At 40.6% G+C, this 16,154-nt stretch overlaps 2 protein-coding genes across 7 annotated transcripts; both read left to right on the forward strand.

Annotated features, from left to right (window-relative positions):
- The first annotated feature begins 186 nt into the window (after positions 1 to 186).
- On the forward strand, positions 187 to 11,678 carry LOC133450664 (ras association domain-containing protein 2-like). 6 transcript variants are annotated; one of them, XM_061729462.1, is made up of 12 exons: positions 187 to 348; positions 3,713 to 3,796; positions 4,190 to 4,240; positions 5,082 to 5,155; positions 6,299 to 6,374; positions 6,578 to 6,729; positions 7,398 to 7,513; positions 8,056 to 8,198; positions 8,321 to 8,474; positions 9,462 to 9,583; positions 9,775 to 9,872; positions 9,995 to 11,678. In XM_061729462.1, exons 4-12 carry the CDS (start codon positions 5,103 to 5,105, stop codon positions 10,062 to 10,064), a joined length of 984 nt encoding a protein of 327 aa, XP_061585446.1. In that variant the 5' UTR covers positions 187 to 348; positions 3,713 to 3,796; positions 4,190 to 4,240; positions 5,082 to 5,102; the 3' UTR covers positions 10,065 to 11,678. The 6 variants fall into 6 exon arrangements, with proteins under 6 accessions (XP_061585446.1, XP_061585444.1, XP_061585448.1 ...); XM_061729463.1 differs by lacking the exon at positions 187 to 348 and adding an exon at positions 1,192 to 1,747; XM_061729460.1 differs by lacking the exon at positions 3,713 to 3,796.
- Positions 11,679 to 11,932: 254 nt separating this feature from the next.
- On the forward strand, positions 11,933 to 15,180 carry prnpa (prion protein a (Kanno blood group)). The gene is made up of 2 exons (XM_061729466.1): positions 11,933 to 12,071; positions 14,013 to 15,180. The coding sequence occupies exon 2, from the start codon at positions 14,023 to 14,025 to the stop codon at positions 14,611 to 14,613; it is 591 nt and encodes a 196-aa protein (XP_061585450.1). The 5' UTR covers positions 11,933 to 12,071; positions 14,013 to 14,022; the 3' UTR covers positions 14,614 to 15,180.
- The last annotated feature ends 974 nt before the right edge of the window (positions 15,181 to 16,154 follow it).

Raw genomic sequence — 16,154 nt, forward strand, 5'->3', positions numbered from 1 at the left:
TAAACTCCCGGGTGAATGCCGGTCCGCACAGACGGCGTCGGCGTCCCATTGTTGCGGCTTCATTCATGTCCGCGCCGTCAGAACAAAAGGCTGCGTCCGTACCGCGCTGTGATTGGCTGCCGGCGGAGCGCGCCCCCGCCCCGCCGCTGCGCGCCCCCGACACAACAGATGGAACCCCCGCGCACGCAGCTCCGCGAGCTCGTGGAGGAGAGAGAGGCTTCTCGGTCCCCGACGATTGTCTCCAAAGGCTGTGGAACCGAGAGACGAGAGGAGGAGAAGGACCGGGAGAGGCGACGGGACGGACGGGAGTGCAGCCCCTTCAAAGCCGGCACAACACGAGCAGCAAGGGTCGGTGTGGCCAAGCCGGTTTTAAGCCTGATTTATGGTTCTGCGTTAAATCGACGCAGAGCCTACGGTGCGCGTCGCCGCGTACCGTACGCCGTAGGCTCTGCGCGGAACCATAAATCAGCCTCTACGGTGATGTCTGTGAGGGGATGCAGCGACACGGGCAAGCATGTAGTTTGATTGTTTGGGGGAAAATAACGGTTAAAATGACACAATGATTTATCATTTTTTTTAAAAAGCCTTAACGAACCACGCGTAGAAAAGGCAGTCTGTTTAAATCCCTGTGAACGGAGTCCACGGCACATTTACATGATGTCACTATGTAAAGCATAAACAGAAACATAGAAATAGCTTTTCTCGTCCCACGTGGTCTCTACAGGGGTGTGTGCAGGCTGTGTTTTAGTAAAACTGGTTACATAACAGGCAGGGGATAGTTAAGATTCCTCTCAGTGCATATTTGGCCAGCTATGCAGCCACAGCTCTCAGTGATGTTCCCCAGTTTATTTAAATTACTGTTAACTATAGAAATATCTTCTATAGAGCTTACTTGAGGTTTTCTGTTCACATGTAATAGAGATGTCATGGAGAGATATGGATTTATATTGATCCATGTGGGATTTTTTTTTTTTCATCATTTCACTAGAGCTTGTCCTCCATATGCGAATCAAATGTCTTCATTCAGTAGTTGGCTGATATGTCAGACAACCCCCCCCCCCCCATAAATGTACATTACGAGTTTACTGCTCATGCATATTTCTGAAATGTGTTTTATTGCTTTTTTCTGTTGGCTTTGGACCATTTATTTAGTGAGAGATGTGGTCCGAGGCCGATGGAAAGGAGAGACAGGACCTGGTGATCTCCAGGGCTGTGAGGATGGAAGACATGCATTTATCTAAAATGTCATGCATTTGTTTTAATCCCAAAACACTTTGAGTCCAAAAGATCTGCAACTACAGAAGACCAAGAGTGGACATATTAAATTAGGAGCAGCGATTCTATCTCCAAATTTGGTGGGATATTATTTTTCTGAAGAAAAAAAAAAAAGGAAACTGCTGTAGATAAATCTCAATGAAAGACTGGTTATTTCAGTTCTAGGTCCAGTGATAAGTCTGGTAGATTAGAAAGGCCGTATATAAAACAGATTTGAGTCTGACAGCATTTTTGACAACCCTTGTAAGTAGCGGGAGAAACAAAACACTATTTTTGGCCCAGCGTTGTGGGACAGTTGTTTTGTTTTTAGGTGTTGCTATGACAATAGTGAGGCACAGAAGCAGTAATGTGGGGTCTGAAAGACGCCGGAGGTGGTGTTGGTGAGTTTGAGAGAGGATAGGCAAAGATTTTGGAGCTATTCATCGACCGTGGCAGCCGTGGACATTGACAGAGGAGCTTGAGGGGCGACAGGGTGAGAGGGCAGAAAACAAGGGGGCATGTGTGTCAGTGAAAGGGAGAGAGCCGGGGGTGAAAAATGTCAGGAAGTCGTGGTCATGAGTTTTAAAAGCTTATTGCATGGTGTCTAGTTTTTCCAGAAGGAAACACAAAGGAGATGCACAGCCAAGAGGGAAGCTGAGTGGAAAAACAGACATCACGGAAGGAAGAATTTTCCGATCAGAAAATCTTTGGAAAGCTGTGTACAGTTGACTAAAAACAGTGCAGACAAAAGCAAACGAGATTGCAAGAGCGAGACAGATGAAGTCTGAGGATTTTCTGATGTTGCAATGGGACATGAGGGAATTCGGGCAGTCAATGAGTCCTACATTTGGATTGTTTTCCAGCAGAGGGGAACAATCAGATCTTGAACAGGACTGGGTCATCCATCGGTCAGTCTCACTGTGTTTATGTGCTGACGCTGGCTCTGCCACTGCATTTATTTATCATCCACTCACTTCCCCAGAGGGACACTCATCTGGAGTGCTTTTAGTTAAGCATCCCAGTAATTTACAGGTTATTTTTGTTTTGTTTTTGATGGCTTTAATCTTAATAAGTAATCATTAAAGCTTAATAGTACAGATGCAACATGATGTGGGTAGACATGTGTGTTTTATACGGCTTTATGAAAGCCAGTAGGGCTACAGGACTGGTGCTTTTAGTTCTGTCCTTTAATTTGTGGCCTCCTTTAAGCTGAGACAGACTCCAGCTCCCCCACAACGTTGAGCAGGATGAAGCAGGTGTGGAGATTGTTACCTCCTGTGGGAAAATTGGATGCTAAAATAAATGCTTCAGTATAAATCTTTGCAAATTGCAGATGCATTACTTTTTGGCTGCTGAGACCATGTCCTCTGTATCTTTCTGTAATAATTAGGGCAACCTTAAGTTTTAATGGAGATGCATTAAGGCAGTGGTACTCAACCTTTTTTCAGTGATGTACCCCCTGTGAAATATTTTTTCAACCAAGTACCCCCTAACCAGCGCAAAGCACTTTTGGTTGTAAAAAAAAAAAGACCTAAAACAGGGCACTGTGCCATCAGTAACTGATTTATTAAACATACAAATATTGCTGCTACGCTTCAACCACAACTCCATCGTTGGTCCAAGTGATTGACAGGTGAAGCCAGGTGATTGACAGGTTAGGTGGAACCATCCTGGTGTGGGGGAGACTCTGCGGTTTTAGGATAATAAGTTGAATAGCCTACTCCTGAAGATAAAATTCATTTTATGAATTTAGACTTATATTTTCCTCAATTATTTATGAAATATTTATTTTTAAAGGATTTTTGCATGGATGCTACTTTTTAAATATATGTATATTTTAAAATCTCACGTACCCCCTGGAGTGCCTTCACGTACCCCCAGGGGTACGTGTACCCCCATTTTAGAACCACTGCATTAAGGTAATATATATGCAGAAATATTTCCCAAATACAGAGTTGTATGTAGCTGCAATGTTACCTTTACACTCAAGGAAAGCAATGCTTTCTCCGTAAGAATCAGCCTAAGATAGATCAGTTTTGAGCTGTATTGCGTTTTTTTTTTTTTGTGGAGATCCTTAGTTGAGGAGAGCAACTTTCTTGTAATGTTGATAATGATGCTTTAGCATCGTCATTTCAGGAGTCTGCGGTAATGCTGGAGCAGGTCAGTTTCGTCATCAGAGGACCATGTAGTTGACCTCAAGTTCACGTTTATTGTGACTTAGCAGAAGATCACAACTGTATTTTAGTTTACTGGTGGGCAGATGTCAGCGTCAGCTCTCTGGCATCAGCCATCTTTCACCACGACTGTGATATTAAAGGCTAATGACTTCCATTGTGTAAGTCAGTGGTGATCTTTTGGGTGTTTGGCAGGGCTAATATCGGTGCTGAAATATTAATGAGTTTGGCATTTGACTCAGCTGATTGGTGTTTAATATTTTATCTGCCCACATTTGTTTCAGAGATTGGCAGGCTCGTCGTGTTTGAGCCCTGTGGTTATAGCTGGTCGGGTTCTGGACATCTTTTGTTTACACTGAACTGCAGAGGTATGTGTCTTATCTCAGAGTTGGGGTCAAATAACATGGTTGAGGCATTTTATACATGGGTAAGCTTTTCTTTTTTTTTTAATTTTCTATCCATGTTCATGTGATGCATTTCTTATCTGGCAACAGTTCATCGGCGTTGTTGAATTGAGGAAGTTTTGTTCCGTATAAGGGGTAGTGTCAGTTTCCTGTGTGACTGAGTGAGCAAAGGAGGAAGCGACTTGACGGAAGGGGAGCACTTCCTTTAAACACCCCCACGCTTAACCTTCTGTTCACTTGCGTTCAAAAGAAAAGACCTTTTTGGGTTGCTTGTAACCTGTACCTGACAAACTCCCACCACCTGAGGATACGTACGAAGTCAACCAGCCTAACATTTTGTTCTCTCCCTCCACAAAGGCAGCCCCATCTCCCTTTGAGGCACACCAAGAATCTACAGTACTCTCCACGGTAAGATCACTTACTCTTTCAACACATTTATGCTTTCTTTGCCTTGTCTCAAATTTTAAAAGCCGGGTTATTTCACTCAGCCACACTGCCTGAGTGATCAACACTGCCATCCTTTGTCCTTATTTTACTTTATTCTACAATCAAACCTGCATTTCCTGAATTTAGATGTGCTCAGCAAATACGTGAACCATTTCTAAGAGAAATGTCCCCAGTGTTTCATTTGAGTGACAGAGAAACTGCGGTTTCTGCGTTTTAAAGATATGACTGATGAGGGTTTGTAATGTGCTCTTTCAGTATGATGCTCAAGAGATAAATGTTTAAGCAGCTGAAATAATCTGAAGCAGCAGGTGCCCATGTGTCCCACACCTGTCCATCGCCTTCCGGAGGCTCCTTTCTTGCCAAACAATCGCACGCACTGAATGGGGAAGTCTCCAGACTGGTGGCAGACTGCCATTTTAAACAGCTGCATGTGTGAATGTGCAGCGTGTGAATGTTTATTAAAGACATGCACGTATCAATTTAAGTGGTAACAGGGAAGGAAAAATACTGGAAGAAAAGAAGCATTAAAAAAAACATGCAGACCAGCTGTTCTGTTCCTTCATGAAAAGGTTTTGATTGCATAGACAGACTCAGGTGCTTTAACTGTCAGCATCTTGAGGGAAATGGTTGACAGGAAAGTAGATATCATCTGTTATTGTTTACACTGTGAAGCTTTACCTCCTCCTACTCCTGCTCCTCTTCAGCGTGTCCTCTCCGTGTCTGTGCTCGCGTCTTGTCATGAGTAGTCATAAGACTGAATCAGACGGATGAGCATTAACTGTGTGGCTTCTTTGTTCGCCAGCTCCTCTAATGCGTTTTGAGAATGGATGATACGCAGGACGGGGTTCAGATTGGAGAGAACAAGTTCGTCAGCAAGTAGGTTGAAATTCAACGCTTTTAAAATCTGCATTGTAGTGGGAAATAAATCATTGCACGCATGTGTGTCGGTGTGTGTACTTAAAAACTTCGGTTCAAGGGGGAAAAAAAGTAAATGAAACTCACATGTGGATTTACAGCTTGCAGCCTGTAGATTATCTACACACTTCACTGTTCTGCATCTTTCAGCTATCTTCGGATTTATTGACTCACAATTATATTTGTATATGTAGTGACTGATCCGTATTGTTAATAAAGGGCCTCTGTTTTAGCTGCCAGACATTTGCAACAACATCTCTTTTTTTTAAATTCTCTGCCTCCAGGCAGACAAACGAGAGTGGTCTCAACTGGTTGTTTTTTTTTTATGCAAAAGTAAAGCGCCAACATAAATGTATTCTCAACAATACCAAAATCAATACAAAACCAAATTCCCATCCAGATCTTTGCTTTTACATCATTCAATACACCGCCAAAAACCATCTTGCATAGGACAAAAGGTGAACGTAATATAATGTATATAAAATAAAATGAAAACCCATGGTCAAAAATGATGTGTTGTGTCCATTTAATATTTTTGACCAGGATGTGATCATTATCATGCACGAAAGAAGGGAACTGTTTGTGAAAATTCACTCTCAATTTTGAGTTCAGATTTTTCTGCTTAAATGATTTAAATAATTGCCAAAGACCTGAGACTTGTACCATTCAGTGGTTAAAACCAACTCGGAACAACAGCAGGAGTTATATAAAGAAAAAGGACTTTATTAAACCTACATTACAGTGGATAAGCTTATAAGAGCAATGATAATGATAGAAAAAAACAAAGCAAACAAAACTGCTTTGCCCTTCTCAAAACCTGCACCGACCACTCTTTCAATGGTTTGTTTGTTCCAATTTTGGCTAAAGCCTCTGCAAGATAAACTAAAATGCCTTCAAGTCAAGAATTATTTCTTTGAGTGAATCCAAGAAAACTGTAATTAAATTATCCATGTACGGTATGTCCAATCAGATTAATCAGATCTTTGCTGTGTTTGGAGAACCATTAACTATTGATGTGTTTGCAGGAACCCGTTTGTAAAATTAGTGGCATGCTGTTTGATAATCAACATTTCCTCGTCAATGAATCAGCTTCTCTGTCTTCAGGGTCACAGTCCTTTCTCATCTCAAAACATACAACCTTTATTTTGAAGGACAGAATCTGCAGCTACGTCACAGAGAGGTGAGTAGCTTCATCTATCGCTTTATTCCTTTAGTGTTTAATATTTTAAAAGACTCCTCTCTTAAACCCTTTTGACCTTTTCACTTTTGCTTTGTCATTTGCAATGTAATATACAAGACCCATTATGCTGTCTGGCCCGACGGGGACATTGTCTAACTGTGTTTGTGGAAGTGTGCATTGATCACAGCCGTGTCTCCTGACAGGAAGAGGGAGAGCTAATTGTTGAGGGCTTGCTAAATATCTTTTGGGGCCTGCGGCGACCGATCAGGCTCCAGATGCAGGATGACCACGAGCGGATCCGGCCGCCTCCCTCATCCACGTCCTGGCACTCCGGCTGCAATCTGAACAGTCAAGGGTAAATGGTCTAGACAGATCCCGTTTCAACTCGCTGACCGGAAATGGTGATACACCATGAGTCAGTGAGGGCAAATATAGATTATGGTTCGTTTTTCTCATAAGCGATCAAGTGGTATTTATAATGATTAAAATGAGCGTTACATAATGTATGTTATTATTGTTTAAGTCTCTATACACGTTTTGTAATCCTTAATAAATCCCCAGTTGTTAGCAGTCACCAAAGAAAGGTAATCCTCTAAAGCCGCACCTCTGGCCCAGTTCTGGATTCAAGCTAAAACAGACCAGTATGTCCTTCATCTCTGTCATCACATTTATCAAATTAAACTGGTCTTGCCACAATATTAAGTGCTAAAATAACACGTAAAATATAAACAAAAATAACAGAGCTCAAAACAGTCCACACCGATATTGGTGGTGAATGAGTTCCACCATCTGCAGGACCTTATGTGCCCGTAAGGTGCTTAACCAAGTGAACTCTAATGCTCTGTCAGTGTTTGCACACATGGGGATGTTAGCTCTTCTACACTTGAACCTCCTTCACACTTGGTCCTTCAAAAAATGTTTAATTGTCAATAAATGTGATGTTTTTATTTAGAAAATATTTAGTGCTGTACATTTAAAGTTTTGCCAGCGTGCAGCTCTGATAACTTTTATCCCTTTTTAAAGTTCCCCCAACGGCACAGAAGCTCAGGAGATGACAGAGCAGAGTCCACCCACTGTGGAAATTATACCACCTGACAGTCATGAAGAGAACGACGGCGAGGCCGAGGAGCAAACAGAAGGTCAGGAGCTTAAATGATGGTTTGAATATTTAAAACGTACTTTCAATTACTTCCTTAGCTCTATACCGTAAATGTCTTTGTACAGCGTGTGAGGGAAGAATCCAAACTGTGCTACTAGGTTTATTTATAGTGTCTTCCCTGAACAAAATAAGAAACATTGTATGTGATCCCTAAGATTAGATGAACTTAAATAAATCGAATTAGCAAATTAACTCTAAAGAAACACTGGATCAAATCTTTAATCTGCTCTCAGGCTTCTTTATGTAAGCTCTAGTCTCCTGGTTTGCAATGTCCCATGAGAGATCAAAACAATGAATGGTTCATTAGAATAGAATATTTATTTATTGTCACTGTTGCAGGAGCACTGAAAAAAAGTTTGGCAGCGTATCTTGAAGTGGTTTATGTGTTAAAGTGGTTAATAGTGTTAAGTAACAGGTCATTTATGGTTTCTATAGATTTATTTTCTTTAGTTTAAAGATAAGTTTATACTCGTAAGAGTTATTTTGAATAGTAATGTAAGGTAATGTTTTTTTATTGAACAGAGGACAATGAAAGCTCAGCGCAGCTCCTCAGGACAAAAAGTGATGCGGGCGTGTTGAGACGAGGTCAGCGGAGGTCACCGAGCGACCAGAGGAAAATCAGGCGCCATCGATTCTCCATCAACGGACATTTCTACAACCACAAGGTCGGGTTGTCAGTGGATCTGATGAAAATGAAGAAAATAATATCTTTGTGTACATTTAACAGAAGTAAAGGTTTACGGGAAATCAAATGGATGTTAAGATTGTGATTATTTTTCCTTTTTAGACAGCAGTCTTTACACCTGCGTACGGCTCAGTCACTAATGTCCGGATCAACAGCTGCATGACGACGCCGCAGGTGCTGCGAGTTCTGCTCAACAAGTTTAAAATTGAAAACAGTCCAGAGGATTTTGCGCTGTACCTCGTCCATGCAAGCGGAGGTAGGTTCCACTAATGCAGTATTACATTTATTTCAAAGAGATTCAGCTGTTTAAACAAATTAAATTAATGCTTTGCTCTTAAAGTGATTTCTGCTTATGTTACCAACAACTTTTATAATGTACATATATGTAAAATACTATCATATTTTTCCAACTTTGCATCATCTCAGTTAGTCAAGCCCCAATAAATCAGATATATTTTCACGGGTGTACTCTGGTGGTTTATACCTGAAGTGAAGGACTGGGAGAGTTTCTTGATCACCTGTAGAAGCTGTGTGCTCATTTATCAGCTGGGAAGCACCAACATTCTGCAGTGAAAACCCAGCAGGTTATCACCCGGCTCGGTGATCAGAGTTGTAAAGGTCGTTTAATTATTTTGTAAATGGCTGTGAGCAGAGAGGTCTGGTAGACTAATAGCATTTTGAAAATATGATGAGTTCTGAAGATGTTTATTGCAGAAAGAGAGCGCTGGTGGGATCAGAGACAAAGGCTGGTGTAGTCACAGATGTCACATTATGTAAGGGCTTATGCTGCCAGATATAGTGTTTTAGTTGGAGTTGTGCACCTGATTCTGGTCATAAAGCAAGAATGTGTACTTCCACTGTTGAAACTAATCCCAGCGGTTGATAATTCTGGGTATTTTATTTGGTTGACGTTTTATGAGAATTCTTCAAAATGACTTAAAAGTAAAATTTTACTGATATGTATCATGGATTAAATGGATACTGAATGGTATCATGGATTAAACATGCTAGATTATGTAAAACAAGGACATGAATGAGTAAAGAAGAAATGTTGTGTAAATATGGGATTAAAAGAAATAAAAAAAAAAATATGAGCAGCTGTAAATGATGATCTGAGGGTTTATGTTACGCGTTACAGTTTACAACAGTATTGCAGAGTCCTGGTGCAGTGGCACCAGTGGTGGTTATCTGTTTTATTATTGACTTTTGTTAATCGATACCTTTTTTTGTGTTCATGTTTCAGAGCGAATGAAGCTGAAACGGACCGACTTTCCTCTGGTGCTGAGAATAATGCAGGGTCCATGTGATCAGGTCTGCAAGGTTTTCCTCATGGAAGAAGATCTGGGTGAAGAAGTCACATATGATGTAAATCACCACATTCATTTGACTCTTTTATTTATTTTATTTATTTTTTACTTAATGCTGGTGTAAGTTGATTGACATACCGGTAGCTCCATTATTGTAAAATATTTACTTTTGTGGGTCATGTTTCCTCTTATTAACCTTCCTTCTATTGAATGTTCCTTAAAATCCTTAAAATAATCTCCTTCCACCAGGTGGCGCAGTATATCAAGTTTGAAATGCCTGTTCTGAGGAGTTTCATCACCAAACTGAAGGAAGAGGAGGACAGAGAGGTTCAGAAACTCAGGACAAGGTACCAGAAAAACTGCATATGCTGATTTTAAATACTTTCATCACTGGTATTGAGCGTAAAATAATGTTCATGTATGAAATGCATATTCTGATGAACATTTCCCTCCGTCTCTCTACTCGTAGGTATAATTACCTGCGGTGTATAATTGAAAAGCAGCTCAGATGTCTTCCAGAAGCAGCAAAGTGTATGTGATCTGCTGGCAGTGAGGACTCCTGTCCAACACACCAAGCTGTGAATCTCTCCCAGTGTCAAGTCCTCCCATCTGTGATCAGCAGCGAGACACCGGCGACATCCTGCTCTCCCTACGTCCTGCAGCCCAGTCAGCATGCAAACATGACTTTAACATGCTCAAGTGTGTGCATGTTAAAAGGTATGAGGACTCACATCGTTTCATGTGGACCCGGTCACCTTCTCTGTTCGCTGTTGTAGTGTTCATAATCTCGTACAGTGGACACACAATGACATTCCTCTTCTCCTGGGTGATTTTAATCATTTTAATAGCACAGAATGAGCCTAAACTGTTCCGCCTTTTCATCTTCCCTCCAGAGAATATTTAAATCAATTTGAAGCACAATTATTATGTCTTACATTCTAAGTAGAGTGCCTCTGTAAAGGTTTTTCCAAGCACATAACACAAACCTTTAAAATGTTAACGTTATTTGCAAAAAAAAAAAATCCTACGTAAATTCTTGGATCTTCAACGTGCTCATCACAGCAGAACCAAATCAAACCAGGCAGTTTTCATGGACACGGTGACGACTAGTGATCACGGACGCTGACGCCACTTCGTCCCACCGGGTGCTTTTCTATTCCTTCCTGTCTGGGAATTGGCATGATCCAGGAGTCTTGTGATGCAGTTCAAAAACGGATTTGCATTCAGGAAAAACTTTCATCTGGTTTTCTTTTCAAGAGTTGGATGTTTAGTGTGCATGTGTGTGTAACCATCACCAGCAGCTGGTAAGAGTGGAAACGGGGGGAAACCAGCAGCTTGGATATGTCCAAAACTGACCAAAACACCACTTTCCTCACTGATTAACACATTTATCCCACTTGTAAAAAGCCAAATTGTGAAAATTATATGTTGTGGTTCTGCAGTGGTTTGTGTTGAGGGCTGGATCATAGTATGACACAACCTTTGCAAAGACAAGGTACCGTGGATTTACATTTTTGTGAGAATTTAGCAAACAAATGTGTTAATTGGTTACCTGGTATCGTAAACGCTGTTGTTTAATTATGACCACACACAATGTTATCTAATCTTCTCATCAAACTCATGTTCATTTAAAGAAAGAAAATAACATTTCAATCTAAAATGGCAAAAGTTATGAGTTATGAGCCGTAATACCGGATTTCTTCACACCCAACCGAGTGACGCATAACAAACGATACAAAAATAAAATCCCACCAGACTGTGAATTATGCTGATGAGCTTGTAAGAAGAATGTTTTAAATGTATGAATGAGCATTTGGAAGCAGCTCGCCGCCTCTACGTGTACAGCACTTTGCATTTGGCTGCTTTTATCTGTGTGCACACATCGGTTCAGTATTTTGGACAACGCTCTTTAAATCTCCCAAAACGTTACACGGTAAACGTCAGACTGATTGTCTGCTTCACTCTGAGAGCATGCATGATATATTTTTTGTGACTTTCAAAAACTTGCCTGCTTTTATATTCTTTTACAAAATACTGAAGACATTTTGGGCTTTAAAATGTGAACTTGTTGGGGAATCTTTTTTTCTCAAATAGTGATTGTTATTTAATAAATAAAATAAAAAGGTGTCTTGGAATAAGATGTGTACACGTGTCTGCGTAACCTTCATCTGTCTTTGTCAAGTTCTAGAAGTGGGATAAGATGAACAAGAAATGACGTAGCACTAGAAGGTTCAGGAGGGTTTACGTGTTCCAGTTTCTTCTCTTAGGTAGTTGAATAATTAGGACAAAATTAGAAACACAACTATGAGCTCACTCACTTGTGTTATGCTGTTCGTAGGCAGCTTACTGTCCAGTCAGCCAATCAGCATTAGTGACATCACTCCCCCTGACTGAGATGTCTGCAGGATAACTAGCTGGTCCTGAGACCGACTTTCCCACAGACGCTCACAGGTGCGCAGGCTGTCAACTCACCTTTGGACTTCCAGGTAAAGAAGACGAGCCTCACCTTAAGTGCTGCATTTTCTTCCCATTCAGCTACTCAACAGGTGAGATTCTTCTTACATCTTTTATAACAGTGATTCTGTTTATGGTTAGTCTGCAGACGATTCTGACATTTAATTCTATTATATTTAATTTATATAACGTTGAATACAACAAAAGTTGTCTAGGCGTTTAGTGAGTTGAAGTTGATTTTAGTGAATTTCCAACATTGTGTAATATAACTTTAAAAACTGAGGGTGTTTCTCTAGAAAGCAAAACTAATACAACACACAACAGGCTGTTTATTTTTCCTTCCGAATGCGAGTCCAGTATCTGTAATCTCAGAGTTACTGGATTATTCTCACACCAAGTGACCCGGTGTAATTATAGCTCATGCACGTTGAGAGAGGACACGGATTACTGTCTACAGTTTGACCGCAGAGCAAATGATGTCATGCAGATTATTGGTCACCTAGTCAGCGGTGGAGCATGTATAAGTGTTTATTCAAGTAAATCTTGAAGTACTGCACTAATAAAGCAGTGGTGTAAAATGATATAGAATATTCTGAAGCTGAGAGAAGCACAAAACCACTGATAAACATGAGAATCTCATTCATTTACTTGAGTATACACTATGTAATTATTGAGTGATCAGTGAAAAACAGTCATATAAAGTGTTTGTTTTTTAATTAGATGACCAGTTTGATTCAAGGTTCAGATCCCGTCTTCTCTAATAACTAGTGATTAATACCCACAGAGAACAATTTACAAGGCAGTTTGTGTATTTAGTCCAAATTCTGCATCGTCTGTTTATTTTCTGCCACTGAATTGAATTAAAGTGTGTTTAGGCCACAGAATTAAATTTGATCGTGGGGAAAATACGGTGCATACATATTTGGTGCCGACTGACTTGTTTATTCTGTTCGGCAGGACACCCAGTTGGTGCTTCAAAAAAGTCTAGAGATTATGAAACGCTATCTGATCCCATGTCAGCTTCATTGTTAGATTAGGGTGCGCTGCTTGTGTAAGAGGGGCTTTCAAATCCAGATTAAGAGGAGTTCTCTATCCTGCTCTTGATGTAACAGCAATGTAAAAATACTAAACGGGAGGACTAATTCTGCGATGGGCGTATCTTGTCAGTCATTTTGGCTCTGTGTGAGAACGATGCACCTGGAGCAAGTTCTTATCTTCTTATCAAGTTTGTTTACGCTGCAGAAACATTAGAGTGAATATTAAAGTCAGATTGTAATCACACTTAGGGGACATGTTCCACATATACATTAAAAAAAAGTTTGCTGTGGTTAAGAACATATATTATATATCAGGTGTTGGAAGTTAGCATCAAATATGAAACTCTGACATAACACAACCCTGTCACTTACTTGCAGTCTGAGTCTGAACACAAGACACTCAGTGAGCCGTGCAGACACGAAGAGTAATGTGACACAGACCCAGATTAGGGTTGAGTTATTCTTCTTCTTCTTCATCTTTTTTTCCACCCAACTTTACATTATGCTGCATGTGCTGCACCTCTGAAGTGAGTAGTGTAAAGTTGTAACACTGATTTCAAAAGATGCACACTGCAGAAGAGATTGGAGGAGTCAAGTGGATAGGTTGAGTCCATCCCCTGAAATTGGCTGCTGGAAATTGTCAAACTTTTAAAGCAGTTTCTTTTAAAGCAGGCCAAAAGAAAAAATTCCAAGCATGTATAGAAAATATCAAAAAAGCATGTACGGACAAGTCAAACAAGGCTAAAGCAAATAATATTCAACTTGAAATTAGTCAAAATTATTTATCTCGGAAATGACTAAATAGAAGCACCATTTTTTTTTTTATTCAGATACTCAGTTTTTTACGTGTTTTTCTAGCTGCTATGTAATTAATTGGAATTTCTGACAATACAAAACTAGTATATTATTTTAAAATGTACTTCCCTCATCAGTAATATAAAAAACAAGTGATTTGCACCTGAATAAAAAGTTAAAGCGTCCTTTCTCTTCTTACAGGTCAGAAAGCATGTTGGCCCTGCAGAAGCTTTCTATCACAGCGGCCCTTTGTTGGCTTCTGCTGGCCACGCTGCTGCCCAGCTCTGAGGCCCGCCGTGGCCGCGGAGGAGGTGGCTTTGGCCGCGGCGGAGGTGGTGGCATGTTTGGCCGCGGAGGAGGAGGAGGAGGAGGTGGTGGTGGCGGCTACAGCCGTGGATGGGGAGGCCAGGCCTACAGGCCTGCACCGGTTCAGAGCAGTGGCCCCAGTGCAGGGAAAGTAGCCGGGGCGGCTGCTGCAGGGGCCGTAGGGGGAGCAATGCTCGGCTCTGCACTCAGTCGCCCCGGCTACGGGGGGGGATATGGAGGATACGGCGGTTATGGGGGATACGGAGGAGGGTATGGAGGAGGGTACGGAGGAGGATATGGAGGAGGGTATGGCCCAGGATATGGCCCCCCACGGCACGGCGGAGGCTATGGCTCAAGGCCTGGCTATGAGGCCGAGGGCTCTGGAGACATGGAGTTCTACACGGCAGCGTCCAGCGGCCCTATCTACAACAGTATCGTCGTCGTCATCGGCTCCTTAATGTCCCTGCTCATGGGCCACTTGGTGGTCGTCATGTAGAGCTGGGGATGGGGATGAGATCCCAAATACAGACTCAAAGCCAACCCTATATACTGAAGTTACCCAGAACCCAACAGTAAAGAGACTTTAATGGTATCATAGAACATGACTTGAAGATTTTTCTGAAATGATAGTGACCCCCGACGAGGTCTGTCAATGTTGAATTATCCTTCGGTCTTCTGATGTCAATGACTACCTGCAGTATTTCTCCATGAATATGGCCATTGTTTTGTACTGATTGTCATTAATCTGGGACGCACTTTATTAATGAGCCAAATGTGACGATAGATCTGAGGTGTAATCAGGTCTACCTCAAGTAAACGGGTTAGAATTGATAAACATGTTATAAATTCCCAGTATATCATATAGATGATTTATGTTGACATCATATTCTCTCATGACTTCTAAGCATATATTTTGATAAGCTTATTTTCAAGGTGTTTTTTTTCTTGAAGATATACATTTAGAAGTTCAGTAGTTCTGCATTATTGGGTTGTATGAAGTCTAACAAATACACATGACATATTTTGTCATTTTATAGGTTTTTATGTTTAAAAAAAGACATGCCTCTATGTTGAATGGTATTTTAAAATAAAAAAATCAACATTTGTGTCGATTCTTATTTCTGTAGAGGGAAAAATCTCCAAAAGATTTTTTTTTTTAATAAATATTTTTCTTTTTCAAAACAAGAAAAATGCAGCTGACAGATAAACCAGTTCTGTATATTCAGTATACCGTGTATGTCGGTAGTTGCTGAGCCCTCGGCATGACAGGAGCTTCATGCACTGCTCTTCTCACCCTAAAGGTATGAGGTATAAATATGGATCAACAAAAAAAAGGAAAAATGTGAATATTTATTTTGTTCAGGCTTTTTAAATAGCCAATAATATGTAATTTATTTGGCTAAAAATGTAGACTGAAATGCCACTATTATTCAGCTGCACATTAAATGTGTCCTCCCATAAGAAGGAAAAGACTTGTTACCTTTATTTCAGTTTTACTGCAGTGGTCTCTAGTGGCCGATGTTAACCACACTGTTAATACTCTGATGCTGACAATTAATGTCTAATATCTTGAACATAAAACCCTGACCTTTTTCCAAAACCCAGTCGATGTATAAATGTGCCATAGCCTGACCAGCAGAGTGGGTGGTGAGTTTTATCCTCAAGAGTCTGGCCTTCCTTCCTCTTATTGCCTCCCCTCACTGTTTACACTTGTATCTCGTTAGCCCCTCCCTTGACCACTTATCTATGATTCCTATTTCTGAACTTTATTTTGAACACACGGAACAGACATATTGCAACATAAAAATGACCTTTTACATCATCAGAATCTGCTGTTACTCTAGTTTAGTTTTTGTGTAACAGATTGTAGTTTAAAGGTGTTTTCATGTGAGAACATAGTTCTTCTAATATCACATTTCAATAGATAGAAAATATTTGAGATTTTAAGTTCTTTTTCTTTTCGCCTCAACTAAATTTAATGTATAACACAGCTAAACTAAACAAAAGCACATAATGCAGTAATGTTTATGAACACTT

This window comes from Cololabis saira, chromosome 9 (assembly GCF_033807715.1).
Source record: "Cololabis saira isolate AMF1-May2022 chromosome 9, fColSai1.1, whole genome shotgun sequence".
Taxonomy (NCBI): domain Eukaryota; kingdom Metazoa; phylum Chordata; class Actinopteri; order Beloniformes; family Belonidae; genus Cololabis; species Cololabis saira.

What these genes read in the sequence shown, in the direction of transcription:
- LOC133450664 (XM_061729462.1), top strand. Translation starts at nt 5,103, where the DNA reads ATGGATGATACGCAGGACGGGGTTCAGATTGGAGAGAACAAGTTCGTC. An exon ending in TGCAGCTACGTCACAGAGAG is followed by an intron (nt 6,375 to 6,577) that starts GTGAGTAGCTTC and finishes GTCTCCTGACAG; the next exon opens with GAAGAGGGAGAGCTAATTGT. An exon ending in TGCAATCTGAACAGTCAAGG is followed by an intron (nt 6,730 to 7,397) that starts GTAAATGGTCTA and finishes CCCTTTTTAAAG; the next exon opens with TTCCCCCAACGGCACAGAAG.
- prnpa (XM_061729466.1), top strand. Translation starts at nt 14,023, where the DNA reads ATGTTGGCCCTGCAGAAGCTTTCTATCACAGCGGCCCTTTGTTGGCTT.